The following is a 25210-nucleotide window of genomic DNA, read 5'->3' on the forward strand; positions in this document are numbered from 1 at the left end:
CCAGGTTGTTGTGTATATCAATTGTTTGTTCCTTTTTATTTCTAAATAGTATGGTATGGATGTACCACAGTCTGTTTAACCATGACCTGTTGAAGGACACCTCATTGTTTCAAATTTTGGGCTATTCTGAATAAAGCTGCTATGAACATTCATGCACAGGTTTTTCAACGCTCTGGGATAAATCCTTGAGTGCAATTGGTAGGTTGTGTGGTAATTATATGTTTACTTGTATGAGAAACTGTCATATGGTTTTCCAGAGAGGCTATACGCCATTTTATAGTCCAACCAGCAATATATGATCTAGTTTCTCTGTCTTCACCAACATTTGGTGGTGTCCACTATTTTGTTTATTTTAGCCATTCCGACAGATGTTTAGTGATACCTCATTATAGTTTTAATTTATATTTCCCTGACTGGCTAAGGATATTGAATATCTTCTTTATGTGCTTATTTGCCATTGGAATATCCTCTTTGGTGATATTTTGCATCTCTGCTCCTCCATTTACTTCTTTTTAGTCTTTAGGGTGGTGTGAGATTGCTGGTAAATTACCTATGAAGTTTGTTATAATGTACTTACATAGGAGGAAACTGATCTTCAGACTGAAATAGAAAATGTTGCTTACTAGGGTTCTTAGCTCTGTACTAGAATCTCCAGGAATACAAAAATGAGTAAGAGAAGAACCTTAGTCTTGAAGTTCTAAAACCATCTGGCACTTTTAACTGGAAAAAAAAAGCAGAAAATGTGTAGAAGCCTGAGATTTCCAAATTGCATGACTTCAAGGAATGATATTTTCATGGTCATCATAAAGGTGACCACAAATGATGGAAAGATCCTAGCAGACACAAACGAAGGATTCAAATTCATCTAATATGAATAAAGCATGCAAAAATGTCACTGTACGTAGATGACTGCCCAAAGCAACACTGGGTGACATAGTAGCAGTCCTAATTAGAGGACAAGTACCCCTGGCCTTCACAACCCACAAAGGCACTCAGCTGCCAGTGAGAACAGTGACTGGAGTGAGACTTCTAACAGGATTTTCAAGAAGCTTGTTCTGTCCTCTCCCTCTTATTTCTTGAGCCTCCTAGAGAATATGGATCTATGCCTAATTGATCACCAGTTTCACATACCTGATGTCAACCCCAGCACATTACTGAGTGCTTAATTTCAGTTTGGGTGAAGAAATTTTTTTCAAAAATTGTATCTTTACTAGCAGCACTGGGTCTCAGACAGTCTATTTCTGCACTTTTCTGTAGAAATTAATGACCCAAATCCTTCGATTCAGTATGCACTTAAGAATTGCACAGTGATGGTCTAAGAAGAGAAATGGCTCAATAGAGAAGATTAGAGAATAAACACACACACACACACACACACACACACACACACACACAGAGCGAGAGAGAGAGGTATGGTGACATTTAAAATCAGTGGAAAGAAGATGAACTATTGAAATCATCTAGGAGAATTTCTTACCTCACACTATATACAAAACAAAAATCAGTTGGATTAATGATCTAAATTTTAGTTTAAAAACGTGTATATAGTAAAGAAATTTAACATCTTTATAATTTGTAAGACTGAGGTGGGATACAGCAGGAAGCCTTCTGATGAAGACATGTTACTTAGAAGCTATAAACAGAAAATGTACAGATTTGACTACGTGAAAGTTAAAAAGAAAACCCTTTGTGATAAAAAAGTACAACAAACAGTTGAAAGAAAACAGAGAGAAAGTGTTTTATATATATGTGTGTACATATGTCTATATTTCACATATATCCTTGCACACCTATTTTTCTATGGTGCAGACATACATATTTATCTCTAATAGTAAGTTATTATTTCCAATATACAAACAATTTATATAATTCAATAAGAAAAATGCAAACAATCAGAATATAGTAGAGTAAAAACAAGCAAATCATGGGAGAATACAAATTACCAATAAACATATGAATAGCTGCTTGCCTTCACTAGTAAGTAACCAAGAAACTAGAAATTAATAAGAAATTGATACTTAAAAATTCATCAGTAGGCAAAAATTAAAAACAATATTCAGTATTTATTGGACATAGGAAAAGAGCATTCTCAGACATTTTTGCTGGGAATATAAATTGATACAGCCTTTTTCTGAGGATGGAATTTCTGAGATTCAGTATCTCTTGAGATTTAAAATGCTCATACCCTTTGATACAGTGATTCCACCCTTAGGAATCTGCACCATAGAAAAAATAGAGGTGTGCAAGGATATATGTGCTGTGATACTCATTGCAGCCTTATTTGTCAGTAGCAGAAAACTATAATCAACCTAAAATATCTAGCAATATGGAAATGTTAAAAAAAAAAAAAACTATGGTGTGGTCATGCAGTGAAATATAGAGAAGGCATTAAAAGGCACTAAATCTATAGCAGTGACTTGGCAGCACGTGGCAGGATGCCCATGAGTGAAAATATCCACTCTAGGATCATATGTATATATAGCAGGATTTAAGCAGGGGCGGGGGTGGGGAGGAGGTGTATATGTGTCTATGTGTTTGTGTGCCAAAAATCAAAAAGTCTAAAAAAATACACTCTGGCCTGTTAATGATGTATACGAGGTATAGGAGTGCTGGGATGAGGGGAATTCCTTTTTTTCTTTTATGTACTTGTGCAATATTTGTAATTTTTACCACCAAGATAGAATTATTTTATAATATTAAGAAAGAGAGGAAATTATAAATGCTAAGCAACCCAATTATTAACCAAAAAGAAAGAATTTGGTTAAAAGAATTGATGTAATAGAAGGTACAGATACCTATGCCTAATGAAAATTTAAAAACAAAACAAAATACAAAACTCTTTTTCTTGCTACTGTATTAATTTTCTGTATCTGGCATATTTATTTCCATAATTTCTCTCTGGTTATTTTATTGTGTTTAATTGATGGTGTTTACTGGAGTTTAGTGAAAAATATTTTGTAAACATCTCCAGTTGTGATTTATCCATTGTAATATCTCCCCAGTGAACTGACTGTGAGTAGGGAATTACAGAATTATCTGTAAAGGAGATACAGATCTTGAAAGTAGTCTGGGGCTTTGCTTATCTCCACAGGAAACCTTATTTCATATTGATAAAGTGTGAAATCTTTCCTTGGTTATTTCTGATTGTTCATTGTTGTTACTATTTTAATGAGAGGTAGAAATGAGCTAAACCAACCTGCTTCATTCCTTCTAGTACTAATTTAATTTCAAAGGAAATTCTTCAACCCCAATAAATAAGTGAATGTGGATGGAACCAGACTCTGACTCAACATGTCCAATTAATTGCTTCTAAACAGTAAGATACATTCTTTTAAAGGCCCCCAACAAAAAACAGTAAAAAATGATCACGTGAGACGTGAGATGACTATCATCATCTCTGCTTACAAAACTCTGTTTCCAAAGTTGACATTAATATTTGCCATCTACTCTATTATAAATCAAGATTTATTGTAGAAATATGCCAAAGATAGCACAATAATGAGGAAAACAGAATCATCTCAGGTTTTGAAATATACCTAACAAATTCAACCTCTTGCAAAATAACTTTCTTATTCAAAATGGAACTGGGAATTGTTCAGCACACAATGAATCATCTTTTGGCAAGTACAATAGAATCTTTAGGGACATTTCACAGCCTCTTGTTCAATTGTTAGGATGTTTTTAGCTTTCACAGGTAGGGAAGAAGGTAGCTTGTATAGCCATCATCTTGTTGCTAAAATTGTACAGTAAAGATTTTTCAGGCAATAGATCTTTTTGGATTTTTTTTCCTTTCTTTTTCTTTATGCAGAGCTTCTTTGTGTCTCAAAAACAATCTGGAATTACTTAATGCTAATGTTTTCTGGTTTTACTATTTACCCAGGACTCAAATGTTAAACATTAATATGGGAAACTCCCTTTTCCTTGTCTCATAGCCTTATATTTATTTAACTGTTATTTTGCAAGAAGAAAATCTCCTCTTTTCCTCTCCATGTTAGTACTTTTCTTATTAACAAACCCATTTTCATTTTGTTTTTGCTTTTTTTCAGGAGGCGTTCGAGCTACCCTCAGATGATTGTGAAGTGATTGAAACTGCAGCAGCATCCAAAGTGATTAAATATGAGTATCATGTCTTATATTCCTGTAGCTACCAAGTGCCTGTACTTTACTTTAGGGCAAGCTTTTTAGGTAAGACCATGTCTGAAGCTGAAAGTAAATTTATAACATTTACATATAAAGCAAAAAGCATATTCGAAAAATTATTCTCCAGAGGAAAAAAAATAGAGTTAAAAATAAGAAAACTGTGGGTGAGGTAAGGTTTTACCAGTAAATTTTCTCATGCTTCAGAAAGGGTATCAAGACTTGAGCGTGAATGATATCATCCCAGCCTTAAGTCTGATCTTCAGATTCTTGGCCTTTTGCCTGAAGTTGACTAAGCCCCCTGGCCCTTTTTCTTTACTTTAAACATGTAGGAACAACTTAAAGCTACAATGTTTATTTACTTCTAACTTTACAGTAAAAATTTCTTTTAATCTCAGATGATCCCATTAACTCAGAAGCCCCTGTGCCTCCTTCCCCAAAAGCTAATAATTATTTTAAGAAATGTTTATCAATTAGCTTAAGCTGTATTTAAAAATATCACTGACATTTCCTTCAGCCATGTATACATCTCCAATGCCTTAGCTTCCTGCGATGCTGTTACTCAACTCATTCCCTTGCCAAGAAGGTGGAACACCCTGTCTCCTTGGAGGCCTTAGCTAATAAAGCTTATTTAATCAGCAGCCACATGGCGTCCTCACCCTGCAGCGCAGCCATGACTTCCCGTTTAGAGTCCACTGCCTAAACCGGGTCAGCATTGGGATGTGCTGCCACCCAGACCCAGGGACCAAGAGGAGCCTCCTGTTCCGCCAAACCCTTGCCCTATTTCTCCTTTTGTATCTGGCTTGTCAGCAACATTATGCATTTTGAACAGCCTTCTAACTTTTTTCTGGATAGCTAAGACATCTGAATTTAGCCAATGATATTTTATTTTTAATTAAAAAGTAGCTTAAGCTGCTTGAATGTGTGTTTGGTAGATTTAATCACTTGCTGCCTTATATTGTTTAATGGTCTCTAATTTTGCAGTGTTGGCAGTTTAACAAGCACTTAGGATTTAAAACACAAGAAGAAATTCTCATAGACTCCCTGGTGAGAAGATTTTAATCTGAGGTGCAGTTCCTAAGAACTGACAATTTGGGGTAAATTTTCAACATGGGACATGGGGAATGGAGGACACTGATAGTTCACTAATTCACAAATTCTTGCTGTGGATTTATCCATATCATTATTACAAGCCTTTAAAACACTCATTTTATGGTAATTATATTTGGTTTAGAGCCCAGAGGTTAAAGGAAGTTTCTTGTCAGTGAGCTGTGCTATACTAAAAAGTAGGAGATACATTTGTTTATTCATGGGGAGGAAAATGTCTTTCTTGGTTCTGGTTTGCAATGGCTCTGCCTTCAATTCAGAGACAAGTCGAGGCTGCAGGTAGAGGAAGTAGGACATTACTTCTTCAATACTGTACTTTCATATAATTAGTATTCACCATAAGCAGTTAATCACCAGAGAAGAGCTCCCAGAGACAAAACAAGTTGTTTAGCTTGTCAGCATTAGGGAATCAGAGGTGTTGAAACATGACTGCTTCTAGCTGGAAGTGGGTCTTGCCAAGGCCGGCTGATGAGCTCATATGTGTGCTTTGCTCTTATGTGCCAACAGCTCCCCTTACAGTACAGCACAGTAATTGTTCCTGCAAGTCCAATTATATTTTAATGACATTGGTGTAGTTTCTGTGATCCTTTCTTCATGATTTTCTATTCTTTTAAAAAAACACAATTAGCATTCTTGGCTTCTATTCGTATACTTTTACAATGCCCTCCATTTATGCCTTATAAAGGTAAACCAAAACAAGTCATTTATTTTTATGTGGAAGCATTCACCCCCCCCGCCCCGACCACTGCTTTGTGTTGTATAGAGTGGGTATCAGGAATTTAAAATTTTATTTTGGCCCAGAATTCATTTAGTGCTTGTTCAGGTACCTTAAAATATCAAATTTAATTTTTGTGCAGCATACTGAATGCTTTCTGGTGGAGAAACATGAAGAATGGTTCTTTCTTTCCTTTATCATATTCTAATAATTTATTTTTTCTTTCCACCTAACTTAACCTCATGGATATTTTTAAAATGTATCAACCTTTACTCTGGAGTCACAATTTTTCATTTATTCCTCTCAGTCTTTTTTATTCTCCTTACCTTTTCCTGTGATATCTGATTACTCTGACCCTTCGTCTGTTTGTTAAACATATCTCTGTCAGTGTGGTGAAAGGATTCCTAATGTCTTCCTCTTATTCCAGGCCCGGATTTTTCTTTGTCTCATTCTAAGAGAGTTCCGACCTAGAAAGAGGATGACTGTAAAATTTCTTGCCCAGGGGTCTTTTTTTTTTTTTTTGTTGCTTCAAAAATAGTTCACTTAGCCTTGTTTTTGACAGATATTTATAATTTCTTTTGCATTTGATTGTTAGTAAAAATTAATTTCTCTGCTTTGCTCTAAATTTTCTCCCTGTCCCTATTTTTTTTAAGGAAAAGCAAAACAAGTAATAAATAGTTTCCATTTAAATTTACATTACCCTTTCTTGTATCAACTTGCTTCAATTTCAGAAGAAATCTTTACTGTTTCTCGAAATGCAAATCCCTTAGACTTTGAGTTCCTTTTCTTTATATGGTCCAGTTTCCACCAGGCCAATTACTAGTAGCCCAAGACTCAGTTAACATGCCATCTATTCTTGTCACTCCCATGTCATGCCATGTCATATCATATCATATATTCTATTATATCACAACTTGCACTATAGCAGAAATATTTGTTTATATCTATAAAATGATATGCTGGAACATAGAGCTTCAATATAAAAACAAGAGTGAAGGAAATTAATATTGAGTACCTACAAAGTGAGAAGCTTTATTTATGGCTTTGTGTGTATATGTGTATAAGATATATGTATATATATATGGCTTATTCAACTGTGGCACAGCATCAAGTATTTAAGTGAAACGATAATGAAGAATTTCTAGCCATTTAAAAAATACAGCCCAAGAATGGAAATATTGTGATGGTGCCTACTTCAACTGCTATGCCAGGTTTTGAAGGCGGAAGTAATTCTGTTGTCTCCAGGAGACCTAGGACCCAAACCATCTATGTATCTTTACTCTTTAGTCTGATAATTTTCAGAGACTATAAGAGTAGTGGACTTAGAAAAATAGAACATCCTGAGGACTCAAAAGTGGGTATCCAAACTAGCTGCAGCAGCTGTTCCACTTCTATAAACACGCATTTTTATTTAATCCTTGAAGGCAGACAGCCAAGTTGAGACAGCATTCTGCTTCTGCCTCTCATTTCTACTACTTTGGTGTACAGGAGCTCAGTTACCAAGTAGGCAATGTGGATTTAAGAGAAGAAATAAGCCCTTCCATCCCAATGTTCTGTTTTTCTCTAACTACTTCTGTCATTGTAGGTTTGGGAGAGGTGGTGGGACACATTTAATACCATTTATCACTCAGCAGAGGGTGAGACGTAATTGCACATCTGTTGAATAATAATAAATAGCCTACATTGGAATAGTGCCTTGTAGTTTAGTAAATCCACTCCCACAAAGCATTGACATCTTCAAGTGCATGCTGTTTTTTTGTTTGTTTGTTTGTTTTCTTTTTCTTTTCCCCACTGTTTTTGAAGCATACCATATTAAAGAATTTTTTGTATCATGCCAAAGCCTTCTGTCCACTCCCTATCGTTCTTATTCCTCGACCTTTTTATGTCTCATTTTCCCTTTTGAGGGCCCAACTTTGATCAAAGCTAGTGGCAAATGTTTCAAAGGTGGTAAAACCCTTAGGCACATACATGATGGCCTTTGCCTTACCAGAGGCCTCGGCTTAAATATTTTCTTCTTACAGTTAGCTAGAAATGTCTATAATTCTGATTCATCTCTTTCTTTTCCTTTGTTCTCAATCTCTATTGAAAAATGGACCAAGTGGCTCTTCTTATTTTCAAAACATTTAATTCTTTGGATCACGTATGGGTTCTTCTTGGGAGGTGTTTTGACATATTTCTTTAATTAGTCAGCAGGGCCATTTGAATAGAGGAGGAATCATTTCCTCCATTCAGCAAAGGAATGGCTGTCCTTTATGGAGACCATTCTATTATTGGCCCAGGAAATAAGGATATAGAATTAAAAATGTAGCCTAAATATTTCATGTGAAAGATTTGTCCACTTGTTGTAGGCCTGAAGGATGCTCATGGAGAAATGAGGCAAAAGAAATAATCAGAGAATAGTTCCTTCTCGAAGGCAGCATGAACCAAACTAAGATAAAGGCCAGGATAAAGAAAGAATAATGGAAAGTTTGGAATTAAAGCAGCATATAAATCATCAAGGAGGAAAAGGATTGTCCATGGTTTGCAACAAGAGGAAGTCTTTGGAGTGCATAGAGGAGAATGACAACAAAACAGGAAAGATAGGGGTTGGAGGAAGCTGAAGAGTAAAAGTAGAATAGCCGTAGTTCTGTCCAACAGCTTGTAGAGGACAGCCGCAGGTTGGGTTTCTTGAAGAAGTTAGGAAAAGCATTGTAGAATGGGAGGACAGTGAGTGCCAAGCTATGGGGGCTGGAGAGAGCCCACCATATTTGGGGAACAGTGAAGGACCAGTTTGGAGTAGGGGCTCACTTAGGATGAATTATGGAACAAATAGTTGAAAAGATATGTTGAGGTCAAATTATGGAAGAGATAATGGATAGGAAGGGGTTGGAAGGTATAAAGAAAAAGTGAAAGAGTTTGAGCAGATGTGAATGAGACCAGAGGAAAGATTTCCTAGAAATTGTGCCTGAGTAAAACAGAAAGAAAAGGAATTGAAGGGTGAGAATGAAATTTGGAAAAAAAAAAAAAAAAGGAATTTGGCTTTTTCATTGTTTTTGTTATTCATTTTATAACAATTTAAACACAATAACCTCTTAGAGAAAATGAGTTGGGAAGAACGTATTTTCAGGGAAAAATGTATTATTGCAAGTATGGTAAGAGTTAAGGTTAAGGTATCTTGTTGAATAGGAAGAAAAATAGTGGGTTAGAGAAGTATTTAAAGACTGGGGCAAAAATGACTTTAGTTAATTACTACAGTGAGCAGAAAATAGAAAATTTTTTGACAGATAATTTAATTTAGGGTCTTATTTGATTGTAAAGAATCTTTAAGAAAGTTCATATATTTATATTTATGTTACACATATGTTTATGTAGACAGTAAATCTAGCCAAGGTCATGATAATGAACCGTAACATGAATTTTGGTGAATTAAAAATAGATTCTAGGGATTGAAATGAATTTGAAGAGCAAACAGTGAAAGTTATTTTTAAAAATAATGAAAAATTATTTAATACAAATATATTTAAACTGAAAAGTCCAAATAATAGAGGAAATCTAGTGAGAATTATTTGTTGAACCATGTAAATATTTGAAACATTATGGGGAATTAGGATAGAAGTCACATGCTGGGTTAGAACATATGATAGCAATAGAATCTCATTGAAAAATCAAGCTCTGTTTTGAAAATGTACTAAAGGACAGATGCTAAAGAAATGGGAAGTAAAACTACAGAGACAGCTAATTAGCCAAAAGGTTTATTCTAAGCAGAGTATTGCTTAGCCACATAAACAAAAGGCAAGAGATTTTAGATGGAGAGAAAATAGCAAGGTAAGTACATTAATTTTATTAACCTGTAAGAGATTGTATTTTAGCTTTCTTAGGTGAATATTTGTGCCATATGGAAAAAACTTATCTTTGCTTACTATTGGCAAAATGAGCCCTGTTTGAAATACCTATTAAAATATACGTAAGTGCCTACTGTGTGCACAACACAAATCTCATTAGCCTCTCTTTAAAATATGCTGAAACAAATCACTGCCTAACTTGTAACTCATGTATTGTTTCTCTGTTCCTTCAAAGTCATCAAAGCAGTGTTCAAGTCTATATGTTAGGTGCTGTTTTGAGAAGGCAGAGACTGCATTCCACGAGAAGGAGAACAGGTTGGATGGTGGAAGAAGGGTATTCAAAGTTCTGGTATAGAGTAACATAGTAGTAATAGTCCATAAAGTGGGGATAATGTTTGAGGAAAGCCAGGAGTACAAATTGCTGAGTATTAATCTCAAGAGTTTGGAATCAAAACCTCAGAATACTTTGGATAGGATTGAAAATAGAGTGTTGGCAAGGTGCGGTGGCTCACGCCTGTAATCCCAGCACTTTAGGAGGCCGAGGCGGGCGGATCACCTGAGGTCAAGAGTTCGAGACTAGCCTGGCTAACATGGTGAAACCCCATCTCTACTAAAAATAAAATAGAATTAGCTGGGCGTGGTAGCGCATGCCTGTAATCCCAGCTACTGGGGAGGCTGAGGTGGAAAATGGCTTGAACCCAGGAGGCGGAGGTTGCAGTGAGCCGAGATCATGCCACTGCAGTGACAGAACGAGACTCTTGTCTTAGGGGGAAAAAAAAAAAGAAAATAGACTGTCTTCTGCTTTAGAACCAGGAGACCTCAGGCTGTAGATATCCAGCTGGTAGTATGGTTCTTAGATTTCTGGATCAATAGTGGTATCACAGGGCTGATGTCCGAGGTATCTTGTGGACCCAATGTTGCTTCCCTTGGGACCATTTTCTTATTCAGAGGTTCATCAAAATGGTCTTATATATACTTCTAATAGGTTAAGTGATTTACTTAATTTAAATGGAAGGGTATAACATCACTTGCATTATTCCACGTTTCTTAACACTGTATGTGGACAGTTTAAGATGATTCACAATTGCTCCTTTTTGTGCTGTTGGGCATATGTTCATAAAAATAGATTGTAACACACATAAACTTTCTCGTGTGATTAAAAACCATGTTAACATTTATTTTCTTATTCAAGATTGCTAGACAAATATATAGCATTTTAAGCTAATAATTTTGAAAATATGTATTAAGCAAGACTTTTAAACCATCTATTTTTACTATATTAGATGTGTTATCCCTGGTTGCAAATAATTTGATAAGCAGGAAAAGGCTTATTGAAGGGTAGGTCATAGAGTCAACTGAAGGTGGTAGAATGACAAGGCAAGGGAATATCTGCCTCCCTGTAGCTTTAGTGGTAGAAACGGGGCTCAGCTTCCTACTTATTTTGGAATTTATCTCTCAAATTGGTAGTATGTTTGGATACTGAGAAATCACATATCTGCTATAGCTGCATCTGCTTAATGCTATGGATTTATTGAGTATGAGGGTTTTTAAAAGTATAAATGTAAAACATTTAATCAATTAATTTTATTATGATCATTCAGCCATTCTTAGAATGTGCTAATTACTCTAGAAATAATGTTGAACTTTCATTTGTTCATTCATTTGAAAATATTTATACATAAGGCATGAATATGTTTCTGAAGTGCTGAGATAAATAAAGGAAATTGAGATGGATAATACCATCAAGGAGCTTACAGTCTAGTGAGGGAAACAAGATAGGTCTGAAATTCACTATAACAAGTAGAATATGTTAAGGACCATAAGAGAGGTAAAAGGCACCAGGGCTTGGGATTACCTTGAGCTGTGTTGATCAAGAGAGGCCTTGGCTGAACATGGGATTTGTCCATGAGTGATAGGGGAAAGGGTGAGCCAGGCTTGGGAAGAAAACCACGAAAGGAAAAATTCCATGTACTCATAGGTTAGGCAGTGTTGATGGGGACCACTAGTAATAGTAGCAACAAGAACAATACAACTAATATGCATGTATAACTTTACACTTTACAAAGAACTCCTGTCCACAGAAACACGTATAATGTAGTGGTGAAAAGTGCATGGTCTAGAGTCAGAAAACTTTGGTTCTGATTCGTAGCTCTGCTGCTGACTAACCTTATGACCTTGGGCAAATTTTTTACTTTGCCATTTCCTTTCTTTCGTCACCTGAAAAAAAAATTGAGTTAGCAATAATACTGATTTCAGAGTTTTGAGGATTCTGAGCTTATATTGGAAATGGGGCTTGACACTTAGTGCCTTTCAATCATGCTAGCCAAATTATATATCCAGATCTTCATACTAAAATTAGATGGTCGGAACTGTTATTATGCTCATGTGAAGACAAAAACTGCTCAGAGGGGTTAAATTATTTATTCAAGGGTACATAGAAAACTATAGAGCTGGGACTTAAACTCTATAGCCCATTTTCACTGCACGACACTTTCATTCAAATAACTGAAATTTAAGAACCATATAGGTTAAATTAATTAATTGATGTTATATGCAAGCAAAAGGAAGTTGCCATAGTTCATATTTTTGGAATTTCATTTAGATTTCTTAAGATCAATAAAGATACAAAGTCCTAAAATGCTTATAGGAATAAATAAAAGTTACAGAATTAGCCAGTATAGTAGCTGATATGAATGTACATGAACAATTGCACTCATTTCGTATCACAATATAATTTTCTCACTGAAGCAAAAATGAATTTTCTCCTTTGGTGGAGCTTCATCTCTGCCTTACTGTGGAGTATGACATGAATTTTTATATCTTTCAAAGCTCTGTTGAAGACAATATATTGAATAATGACATCTTTCATTGTGAAAAATCCACTCTTTCCTTTTTGTTTCTAGTGGCCGCATTCAGAACATTATTCTTAAACTTACTCTGAATTATTTATACTCTCTCTAGTCTTCATTTTAGGAGTTAAAAAATTTTGGTGAAACCATGCACAACAAGGATAAAGGTGACTCCAGCATGCTTGCACTAGAGTTAGATAGTGCTGGTGAAATATCTCATGCTGTTATTGGCTTCATGAAAACTAATAGCCCTGCAAAATTTAATTTAGAAAGCTGCACATTTTGAGTAGTATATAGATTACTTGACATGTGGATTATTATTCAATTGAGAGATTTTATATGAAAATGTTAAATGCTACTGGCAGTTGCTAAAGATTGTACTTTTTAATTATTCTATTTTTCACCTAATGTCTCTTCTTCTTTTGTCATTGACATTTTAGATTACTGACAGGACATTCCATTAGCTTAAATGTGTATTATCATTCCAAGTGATATAGGCACATAGTAGGTACTCACTAAACACTTGTTATATAAATGATCTCAGTTTACCATGCTCACTATGTAGGTTACTACTGAAATTATTTTGGCTTCTACTTCTTTTTCAAGTATTCAGGGGATTTTACTGAGCTACTCAGCCTCAATGTGATTAATGAAATTTCTAAGCATGTTAAAATTGGTGCGATCAAGTATCTTGGATCTGAAACGAAGGGGTTGTTGATTGAGTAAGCTTATGTCTCCTCTGACTGAGGCCAGATGCAAAAAAAATAGACTCTCTTAACATGGGTTAAAGTTTCTGATTGAAGATACTCTGAATTGAACATGCAGGCACATAATAATGTGTTTTATGTACTTAACCAAGTATTTATGTCCATATTTTAAGTCTTGAGTCTTCAGTTTTCATAAATAAGTGGATATGTACAATATTCTTCAAGTTTCTGCTTTGTTTATATGATGCGGTTCTTTATACATATAGAAATATCCTAGTTTAATTGTTTCAGTGGGATTTCTCAAGTATCCATTTTGCTTTCGAAATAGAGTCACGATCATATTTGAAAGCATTTTAGATATCAGTAATGTATGCCAGGATTTTGAACATATTGCTTATCAAGTTAGATCTTTTTGTTTTTCTGTGAAACATCTCAGAAACTAACTTTTGTATGTCTTTGATGATGAAGGTGTAAACTGTGATTAGGCAAACCAGTGATGAAGGCTTAGGGAACAGAGACCGCATCATACCTCATTAGGTCATTGTTGTCATAGAGACAAAACTATATTTACCCAGACCTTTTACAGTGTAAGTGGTCAGCAGAAACTGGAGAGATTTGCAGAGATACAGAGGAAAAGCAAAATTATATACTTTTGCCAACCATACTCTGATTACTCAACGTATTTTGGGAACTGCTGGTTTTGAAACTTCTTCCAGTCCTTGTGGCTAAAAGTTGGAAGATGGTTGCCCATTAAAGGTGAATTTGTTTGGAGACAACAAAATCATTTGGAACCAAATATATAGAATAAAATAAGTATAATTTTTTTCCCTTTGATTTAAACCTATTTGGGACTAGTAAGTAATTAGTTACTTCTCTGGCTCTGAAGGCAGTTCAAAAGTTCAAAGGCAGTTCCATTGACAGAATTACAGCATTGTTGGAATAAATATTGGCTGAATTTGCTGAATAGTAAGGTAACCTCCCTAGGTGACTATTTTGAGGAACAGTGGTCTTTTGAATATTTAAGACTTGATATGCTTGTTTTAAATACTTGTAGTCCCACCAGGCCTAGCATGCCACCAGCAGGGGGTGCCAAACACAGAACTTTGAGAGGTGCTAAAGAGACTTTGCAGTGGCCCTTGAGATAGCCATTATGGGCCTAGAGGAAGCAGATATTTTAACAATGGTATTACAATTACTTGTTGACCTTCCTCAGTTTTTTTAAGGAGGTTAGATTTTGGAAGTTGGAGACCATGGTTTGGAGAGGGTATTCATGGAGATCACGACTGTCTAAGCCATCTCAAGCAGTTGCATCATTGTGGTTGTATAACAGACTTGCGCCATTATGTTACCAATTTTTCCATTGGTTTCCTCATTTGAAGAGTCTACTTTTCAAACAAAGCTCTGGTTACAACAATCAGAAAAGCATTCAAGTTGGTTTAGAAAGTAGGGGTGAGAAGAAAATAGCGCTTTTTCTGAAGAAAAAGAAATAAAGCTTTGCCAGGCCTCATTGGGACTGCAGCTAAAGGACTCTACTGAGGTAAATACTTTCCTGGCCTCTTGTCTCTGCCCTTCCCTATATAGCCACATTTTTGTAAAGATGGAGTCTCACTTTGTTGCCCAGGCTGCTCTCAAACTTCTGGCTTTAAGCAATCCTCCCACCTGGGCCTCCCAAAGTGCTGAGATTACAGGCGTGAGCCACTGTGCCCAGCTGTTTTTGTTGTTGTTGTTTTTTAAGGTGATGAAAATGTTCTGAAATTAATTGAGGTGATGATTGCACAACTCTATGAATATAATTGAATTGTACACTTAACATGGGCGAATTGTATGTATGTGAATTTTATCTTGATAAAGTTATGTGTGTTTTTTTTAAGTCATTGTCTGTAAGTGACGAATGTTAGTGATATTCATGTGGTGCTAGTGATCCCCTACCCAGCCCTGGTGGTCTTTCCACTGGTTGGTGCCTCTCCCTGGAATGCTGTGCCTCCCATTTTTTTCACACAGTTACTTTCTCACTGAAGTCTAAAATTGCAAATCCACCTTTGGCTGGCACTTCTTAGCCTGCTCTACTTTTCCTTTTCACCATAGTATGTATCACCTCCTAAGATAATATACAGTTTACTTGTTTATTGTGTTTATTGTTTATTATCTCTCTCTCTCACACACACACACACCCCAAGGCAGAATGTAACCTCCATGAAAACAGGGATGATTGTTTTGCTCACTGATTTATCGCAAAGGCTTGGCACAGGTGCCTGGCATATAGTAGGTGCCCAATTATATAAAACACCTACTTCTAAAATTAACTTGTATCCAAACCATTTACTCTGTACTTACATTGTTGCCTGAAATACTTTAAGGAATAAAATTAAAATCATTACTGATTATCAGATATGAAGATATGAGACCCAGCATTCTTCTCTAGGCCTGTAAACCTTTATGTTAGTGGAAATAAAGTTAAGGAAGGCATTTTTTCATCATTTATCATTTACTCAGTAAATATTTATAAAGCATTTGCAATGCCTCAGCCCTCAGAGGCAGCGTGGACCAGCAGGAAGAGCACTGGTGAGTCCTGATATCTGGATTCAGACTTCAGTTCAGTCATGAACCTGCTGCATACTTTTGGCAGATACATATTTCCTAAGACCTTGGCTGCCCTATTTATAAAATTAGTGGTTATAGTAGCTCTAACATTTTATTATCCTACTACAGGTATTTGATTTCTTCTAACTTTGACATGTAAAAATTAATTTAAAAGCATATCATTCTATAATTTGATTGGTTTACTATTTGACACTAAAGTACTTAAGATCTTATTTGCCTCTTCCCACACCAGTACACACACACGCGTGCGTTCACACAGACACACACACACACATATGCGTGCATGGCATGTGCATATTTCGAAGGTGCATAGTGCTTAAGAGCAGAGTTTGGCCCTCCTCTGTAAATGTGTTCAGAAAACAATATAACACAGATACTGAAGGCAGCTTGTTTTTAACTTGTAGCTAAACATGACATTCAAATGTTAATTGGATGAATAAATCTTGTTCATTTTACAGACATGGAAATGTCAATGGAATAAAACTATTTATCACAAGATAATGGTCTCCTGCCACCAGATAAATGCCAAGATGAAGATACTTATTGAAAATGTATCAAAATATTCTATTGCTATTTATTGAAAATAAAGGTTGAGGAAAAGTTCAAATTTTTAGGTCAAACATGAGAAATGTCCTGCTTATGATATTAGTTTAGTACTATATCAAAGATGATATACACGGTATAGCAACATGGGAAAATTCTAAGAAATAACAGTCTAGAAATGAATCTTTTAGGTTTGAGAATTACTAGAATGATTGTGTGAGGGCTGGGAGGAGATTCCTAATATTTATTGAGCTCTTATTGTGTACCTAACACAGTCCTGGGTGCATTCACTAATGTAAGCCTCAAAAGAACAATACTTAGAAAGGATCATTTTTCTCATTTTGCAGGTAAAGTTAAAAGCAAAGTAATTTGCACTCACATAGGGAGTAAGTGCCAACATCAGGATTTAAACTTAGTCCAGATTCCAAATCTAGTGTTTTTTCCCCCAACACCATACATTTCTAAACTTATACTAGAAAGTCTTAATACAGTGATTTTTGGAGCTCTTGAGTAGATTATTTCCCTTATGCTTTGTTGCCCTTGATGACCAAATACTTCTTTGGTCTAAATATTCAGCATATTGCTATGTGAAATATCTTTAAGTGATATCCTCCATTAGCCCAAAAGAGCACACCCCTGAGTCTTGAGGGCCTTATAGCTCTGAATGGAGCAAGTTATACCGGATTCTAGCATTAAGATACTTTCTTTCCAGCAGTGTATGGTTTGAAATCTTTAGGTGACTTCTTCTTTCTGCTTTCTTTTCAGAACTTAGATACCTATTTTTCTACTTTACTTACCTTGTGTATAATGTAAGTGCCATAGTGGTCTTTGTAAAACATCGTTTGGGTGGATACAGATGGATAATTGAAACAAAGAAAAAGAGCATTATTGTTCAATAAAGCTTTTACTGCCCTGTTCATGCCAACCCTGTTCTACTGTCCCTTCCCATCCCAAGAGTCCTTTTCTCTGCCTGCCATATACACCAAGTATTAATATCTCTCTTCCTTGGACCATCAGTGAGCGTCAGTCTTCTTCAGGCAGAGACTACTCTACTATAATATACTTGTCACAGTTTCCTCAGTAGATGATAGGCTCCTTGTTAGGAGAAATTGTGTGTTTTTCTTATCTCTATTCTCCATGGTACCTGATGGAGTGATTGGGACATTATAGATACTCCATGAGAACGTGAAAGATGCATGGGTATGGCTTCTTTGTTTTAAGGACTAGAGGAAGTACGAAGGATTCAAAGTATTCATAGTGCACCTTTGTGAATATGGGAATCTGTTTGTCTGTTCCTTTGCCTCTGCTTGTATCTGTCAGTTCTCTCTAAAACACATTTGGATTTTATTTATTTTGTAAAATTCCTAGAGGCAATAAATGGGCAGATAATTTAAATGCTAGATGGATACAAAGCTGAGATGCTTGAATGTTTAAATTTCCCTCAGGAAGAAAATAGTAATTCATATAGCACTCTCTTGATATATAAATAGCATGTGCACTGAAGATCTTTCTAAAAGTCATGATATTCTTCCAAGAGTTTTAGATTGACACCAAGAACCATTGTGTCACATGAATTACTAACTCAGTCTTTACCATGCACTTTCACAGATGGGAGACCTTTAACTCTGAAGGACATATGGGAAGGAGTTCATGAGTGCTATAAGACGCGACTGCTACAGGGACCATGGGACACTATTACACAACAGGTCGGAGAGTATTGTCATTTTATTGTATGCATTTTATTGTATTCTTTCCCTCTGTTCATCTTTTCTTCTAGTTCCCTCTCCCCAACTCTTTTCCCTATTTCACTCCTCTATATCTTTACATATTTCACCTCAAAGACAGTTTCTTTAAAAACACCTTCCCAGACCCAGTCTTGGTTTAGCCACCCTATTATAAGCTCTCAGAGTGTCCTATAATTATCCTTTAGGATGCTTATTCCGATTTTAAATTACATATTAGGATGATTCAAAAAAAATCGATGTCTGTTTTTTCCACTATACAGATCCTCCTTGACTTACAATGGGAATACATCCTGATAAACCCATTGTAAGTTGAAAATATCTTAAGTAGAAAATGCATTTAATACACCTAACCTACTAAACATCATAGCTTAGCCTAACCTACCTTAAATGTGCTCAGGACACTTACATTAGCCTACAGTTGGACAAAATCATCTAACATAAAGCCTATTTTATAATAAAATATTGAATAGCTCCATGCAATTTGGTGAATACTTTACTGAAAGTGGAAAACAGAATGGTTGTGTAGGTATCAAAGTACCTTCTCTTGAAGGTGTATCACTTTTGCACCATGAGAAAGTCTAAAAATTGTTAAGCTGGACCATCCTAAGTCTGGGACTGTCTGTACTGTGAGCTCTCATATAGGCAGACCATGTCTCTTTTATTCTTCATTGCACATGCAGCACCAGCACAGTACTTATCATGTAGTATGTGCTCAATAAAAATGTATTAAGCAAATGAACATAGAAACTAAGTTGGCTTATACACTAAGAAATACATGATTTGCCTTCTGTAATCTATACTGCTTTACAGTTTTACTCATAGATACATTTGCAAAAAAGAAGAGCTTTTGATTAATAATATGGTTACAATAGTGATTTGCAAAAGTAGAGAAAATAGATCTGCAAAAGCAGATATAAAAAGTAGATTTGCAAAAGTAGAGAAAATAGATTTGTCAATCATATAAGTCATTATTACTGCCTTGCTAAAATCAGTAGTTAATTATTTTGGAAATTAAAAAATACTCATCACCTTGCAACCAATCATAATCTCCTTAAAAATAATTTTTACTTATATCAAAAATCTTATTTTTTCCAAGGTTCTGTTGAGCTTAGTGAAAGCTTCCTTTAAAAATGACTTTATCAGTTATTAGAATTTTTATGCCCTCTTATGTGTTTGATCATAATGACAGTTTACCTCCCAATCAACATGAGAATCCTTAGCATCTCGTAAGTAGTTCTTTAACAATGACCATTTTCTAGGTTTTAATTGAGGACAAAACTAGCTTTAAGTATTTGTATCTTTCACACTGCCTCTCAAATTAATCTTTTCTCTTCCCACTATCACCCTCCTAGATCAAGCCCTCTGACCTCACGTGGAACAATTAGTAAAGCCTCTTATCTGTGGTCTTCTGCTCCTTTCCTCTCTGCCCGTTACCTGTAGTCACATCTTTTTAACCAATGCTATACTTATCTTACCTGTGCTCTAACCTGCAGTAGTTTTCTGAGGGCCTCTGGGATGTGGTCTAAATGCTTTGCCTGGGCATCAGAGGTTGCCGCTCCCTGGTTCCAACCTGCTCTTCTAAGTTTATCTTCTACTCCTCCACTCTACACAGCTCTTGCCAAACATGGTTATTCATCTCTCTATACTCCTCTTGTGCCGTTTGTTCTTGTGATCTTTTCTAGATCTAATGCCTTCCCTCATTTTTCTGTATGTATTACCTCTTACTACCTGTCCTCTCATACATCCCTTTCTCTGAAACCACCTCAGCTGACAAAAATGGCCCCTCTGAAATCCAAATCTGTAGACCAGGCATTGGTGGTTGCTATGAAGAAGGATAATGTGAAATATGAGAAAACCAACCCTAAAGATTTGGCAAGAACATTTCAGTTTATGCAAACTATTTTAAATTAACCTTTAAGTATATCAAGATTAGTGCTAAGAGTTCCAGCTTCTAGTGTCTTGTCAATGGCCACACACTGCACAAAAATTTGTGTTGTAGAGTCCTTATCCACAAGACCCAGAAAATGTTTGGTTGTAAAAGTCAAGAAATATGGCAAAAGATAGAGGAAAAAAGTGTTCAAAAATATATGTGTATTTAACTTTACACCCATTTATTAACTCTTTCTCAATTCCTTTATACTCTTGCATCCAATTCTTACCATTTTCCTTTTCTGTCTCTAGCAGATAATTAATCTTCTCAATGCAGGCCTGTATGTAGCACAATTTCTAGCGGTCTATGATATTTTATATTTTAATTCCATGTGTCTTGGTTCTGACCCATGACATAAGAACAAGATTTTGATACAATGTTGCCATAGATTTCTTTTTATTGATAGAACTCTTACATTGTTAAACTCACCACTGAACCAATCTGTGTATAGATTGCTTTTAATAGAATTGACTAATGTCCTTCATTTTATAGTTATTTCACTGTCACACAGATAGCCTATTAGTGTACCATCTTTTTCCTCCCTATCATAGTATGGTATTACAGATCAAATCCTATCACAACAAGCATTACTATTTCTAACACCAAGGCTGGGGCTCACTTAATACGAGGGATATTTGATATAATCACACTACAACACAACTATAAAACTTAGGTGATCCTTTGGAATTGATCTTATTAGGATTTGATCTGTGAACAGATATCCTACTTCTAATAACAATGTTTATTTAAGCTTTAAAATTGCTCATCACAGTGCATGTCGAGGCATTACAGATCAAGTAAGGGAAACTTATTTGTAGCCATTGCACTACTTGGCATTTGAAAATCATCATGAATATTTCCTTTGGAGATCTTGGCTTTTAATCCCAGATTGGTTAATGGGTTGGTATTTATGGTCTCTTATTTGCTTGAGATCTTTGGGAGAATGGGTCTTCATTTTTCAGTACCACATACGAAGAAAAAACAAGGTGTCCTCAGTGAGATGGAAGGGAAGAAGATGGTACAGCACTAAGGAAGAATGGGCTGATAGAATATTGGTGGTGTTGAATAGTAGACACCGTTTTGCAGAATTATGCTAAGGAATCATTAGCTTGCAGACTGAACATGATAATAATATGCTGTTCTCCAGAGTGGCTTAAAAACAAAAGCAGCCTTTGCAAATATAAAATGCATTACACTTCATTTTCAGGCCTGATTGTGCTCATATAGTTTGTTGCTCTTCATCTTTAGTAATCACACTTCTGTTCTTTCAGCATTTGTCTTGATGATAAGGACCTATTCATGTCAGATGTAAACCCTCTCTTTTGAAGACAAGCCACTCATAAATCTCATACGTTTGATTATGGTGATTACTTACCTGCTTTTGTCCAATGTTACAGACTACCTATTATATCAACCCTGTAGCTTAATAAAAAAACTTCTGAAAGAAAGTTAACAGATACTTAGGTTGGATTTGCCTTAATTGTTATAGTGAGTGTTACAACAATGATCACTGGAAGGTGTTGGCTCTATGTTTTAAGAAAAGAATTCCTTTGATCTTGGCATGGCCTAAAGTCACAAGATAAAAAAGTGTACCTTCAGTTTTACTTTAAGATATGTGTGTTTATGTGCAGGGGTGTGTAGTAGTCAGATGAGTAATTTTTTCTTACTGGATTCTTTTTTTGAATTTTATATTATGGAAAATTTTAAACACATATAAAAGTAGAGATAATTGTATAAGGTGCTTATTAGCTGATGAAGAGTTTTTTTCCATATCTCATCCAGTTAGGAACTTTTTTGAAGTAATTCCTAGCATCATTTTATTTCATCCCTACATATTTAAGTATCTTTAAAAGATAAGGGTTCTACATGAATGTTCATATCAGTTTTATTTATAATAGCTCAAAATGGAAAAAAAAAAACCCAGGTGTCTTCAGTGGGTAGATGGTTAAACAGAGAATAGCATACCATTACATGGAATACTACTCAGCAATAATAAGGAACCAATCATTGATACACTCAGCAACCCGGATGAATCTTCAAATAATTATGCTGAGTGCAAAAAGGCAATCCCAGAAGTTGCAGAGTGTTTGATACCATTTCTGTAACGCTTTTGAAATGACAAAATCATGGACCGAAGAACAGATTTGTGGTTGCCAGGTGATAGGGAGTGTGAATGGGAGGGAAATGGCTGTGGCTATTAAAGAAAACATGAGGGAATCTTATGGCAGTGAACATGTTCTGGATCTTCACTGAGTCACTGTCAGTATCTTGTTTGTGATACTGTACTATAGTCTTGCGAGATGTTACCATTGGGGGGAACTGGATAAAGGATATGAGATATCCTTTTGTATCATTTAAAAAATTTTTAAAGTGGAGATGGGGGTCTCACTGTGTTCCCCAGGCTGGTCTTGAGCTCCTGGCCTCAAGTGATCCTCCTGCCTTGGCCTTTCAGAGTGATGGGATTACAGGCATGAATCACTGCACCTCATCTCTATATAATTTCTTACAACTAAACATGAATCAACAATTATCTCAAAATAAAATATTTAATTTAAAAAGGTAAGGACTCAAAAAAACATAACCACAACTCGATTATCACAAATAAAATTATTAATTTCTTAATATCATTAAATAAGCAATTAATGTTTAAATTTCCCAAGTTCTTTTTTTTATAGTTTGTTTATATCAGGATCCAAAATAAGGTTTACACATTAAAGTAGTTAACATATCTTAAGACTTTTGGAATCTTATAGATTCTCATTCCTCCATCTCTTTTTTTTCCTGGTAATTTTTTGTTGAAGAAACAGGTTGTTTGTTCTGTAGTGTTTTGCAGTCTTGATTTTTTTTTCTAATTGTATTTCTGTGGTTTTTAGTATGTTCCTCCCTGTATTTTTTTATAAACTGATAGTTAGATCTTGAGGCTTGATCAAATTCAGTCTCGATTTTTTGGCAAGAATACTTCATGGTTGTTTCTGAGTATGCCATCAGGGAGGACCTTATGTTTGGTTATCACTCTTTTTTGTGATGTTTTACTGCCGTTGATGATTATTGCTTAGACCCATTAATTCATTAGTGGTTGCAAGATGGTGATTTTCTAATTCTGTCATTCGTTATTTATTAGTTGGACTACTATAATGACAAAGTTTCTCTCTCCATCTTACTTACCTGAGGTATGCTTTGATTAGGAAGGGCAGGATAAATGCTTGATTCTTTCCCTTTGTGAGCTAGCTTTCAAGATAATGAGTTGGTTCTTTAGTATCCTCCCAAGGTATCCAAGAACTTAAAAAAATATGTCTTTATGGACTCACAGATATAAATGTTTTGTATGTGTCAGTTCATAGTAGTGGTTATCTTTATTGATGTTCAGTTTACCTCATCTTTAGCCAGTGGAAGTCTGGCCAAAGACGTCGGCTCTTGAGTCATTTTGATACAACCCATGTGGCTTTGATGGCTTCCTTGTTTAGTGGTATGACAAGTGGTTGCACATGCATGTTGAGCAATTCCTGCCCAGACTTGTTGGAGTCAGCCAAGGAGAACTGGTTCCTTTGGGAAATGGTAGTGCCTTTTTCTGGGTGTTGGAGCCAGAGAGAGTGGATTTGACTCTGCATGCCACCACTTACTAGCTGCATGATCTTGGTTAAATTACAAAGATTCCGTATCTTAGTTTGGTTTTCCATTAGAGGTAACAGTAGCATCTACACAGAGCATTTGGGAAGACTAAATGAATCAATATATGTAAAATATGTTGTACATTGCCTAGCACATATAGTAAATATATTATGTATTATTATAATCATAATCATTGTTGATTTTTTCCAGGTAAACATAGTTATTTCAGTGATTTTCTCAGCCATTGAAAATTAAACTATGCCAAATTTAGGATCCCCCCTTTCCACCCTGAAATTGATACTAAACTTCTGGACCCTAACTAATAATATCTACCCCAGGGGCTCTGTTTCAGTTCTGTGCTGCCTCTTTCTCCTTCTCTCTCTCACCCTCACTCTCTCTCTCATCAAACCTTTGCTTTCTAGGACCACATCCTGACTTTTGTGGGCCTTAGACACAATTACCTTCATGGACTCCTTCCTCCATAAAAAGGTATTAAAATTATATTTTATAGCTGTATTATTAGAGAGACGACTATTCATACTATATGTTAAAATACTTTCTTTGACCTACAAGTTTATTATTTTATTTTTAAAAAGGCAATTAAAATATTTTCATGGATTCCTAAAGGTATTGTAGACCCCAGGCACTGTGCCTACTCTGTCTAATGAATAAGTTGGACCTCACTCTTTTCTGCTACCGCAACAGGGCTGTGGAAACATCAGGTGGCTGTCTCCCATCCTTCTATGCTCAGAAAAGTCTGGCTGCCCCTCCTGTTTTACAACTGCCTAAATATAATGATGATGATGGAAGGGACTTTTCTTCATGAAACCTATCGTGTACTAGAACCATATCCTCTCTATTCTCAAATTTCCAAACTACAAGAGATTCTATTGTGTTGTGTCATTTTGTACGCATATATATGCACACACATGAGCACGTGCACATACACATGCCCCTCTTGGGAAATGGCCTTTTCGAAATTGCCTCTCTCCAAGGCCCTGCTTTCCTTCCCTGCTCTGAGGGGAGAGAGTTGTATATGAAACTCAATCTGTATCTTATCTCCTTTTAAATATATTGTTTTTAACACTTGAACTGTGTGCTTACATTTGGAAACCAAGACTTTGGAGGTTCTTTATTTTCTGATTCCATATGTCTGGGAAAGGAGAGTACAAGTGAATGAATGGGGTTGGATGGATAAAAGTGGGAAGAAACTCGTTGATTATTTTCCTCATTTGATCCTACCATGCAAGTATTTAATACTATGTAAGAGTAAGTTTAAATGTTTGTACAGAGTGGAATAGGAGAAGCCTGTGCAGCACACATTTTGCATGTCCCAAATACCACTGAGTTTCCTTTTGAAGACTTTGGCATGCCTAAAACATGCAAAAACATGATAATTAATTTTAGTGGGTTTCATTATGTTTCCATGATAAATTTCTCAGGCTA

General features: G+C 35.7%; 1 protein-coding gene across 42 annotated transcripts in view; it reads left to right on the forward strand.

The window, feature by feature from the left end:
- The window catches only part of ATG10 (autophagy related 10), a 305844-nt gene that overhangs the window by 208615 nt on the left and 72019 nt on the right, over positions 1-25210 (forward strand). For 35 of the 42 annotated variants that reach the window (XR_010587430.2, XR_010587431.2, XR_012413823.1 and 32 more), the window contains 2 exons: positions 4047-4185; positions 18089-18186. Coding sequence is in view for 32 of the 42 variants with exons in the window: in XM_065546451.2 (XP_065402523.1) it covers positions 4047-4185; positions 18089-18186 (237 nt within the window). In the remaining 10 variants the exon portion in view is untranslated. Of the gene's footprint in view, positions 1-4046; positions 4186-18088; positions 18187-24186; positions 24254-25210 lie in introns of those variants that run through there. The other 7 variants (XR_012413822.1, XR_012413821.1, XR_012413825.1 and 4 more) reach the window with 2 other exon arrangements.

Source organism: Macaca fascicularis, chromosome 6, assembly GCF_037993035.2.
Source record: "Macaca fascicularis isolate 582-1 chromosome 6, T2T-MFA8v1.1".
Classification (NCBI taxonomy): domain Eukaryota; kingdom Metazoa; phylum Chordata; class Mammalia; order Primates; family Cercopithecidae; genus Macaca; species Macaca fascicularis.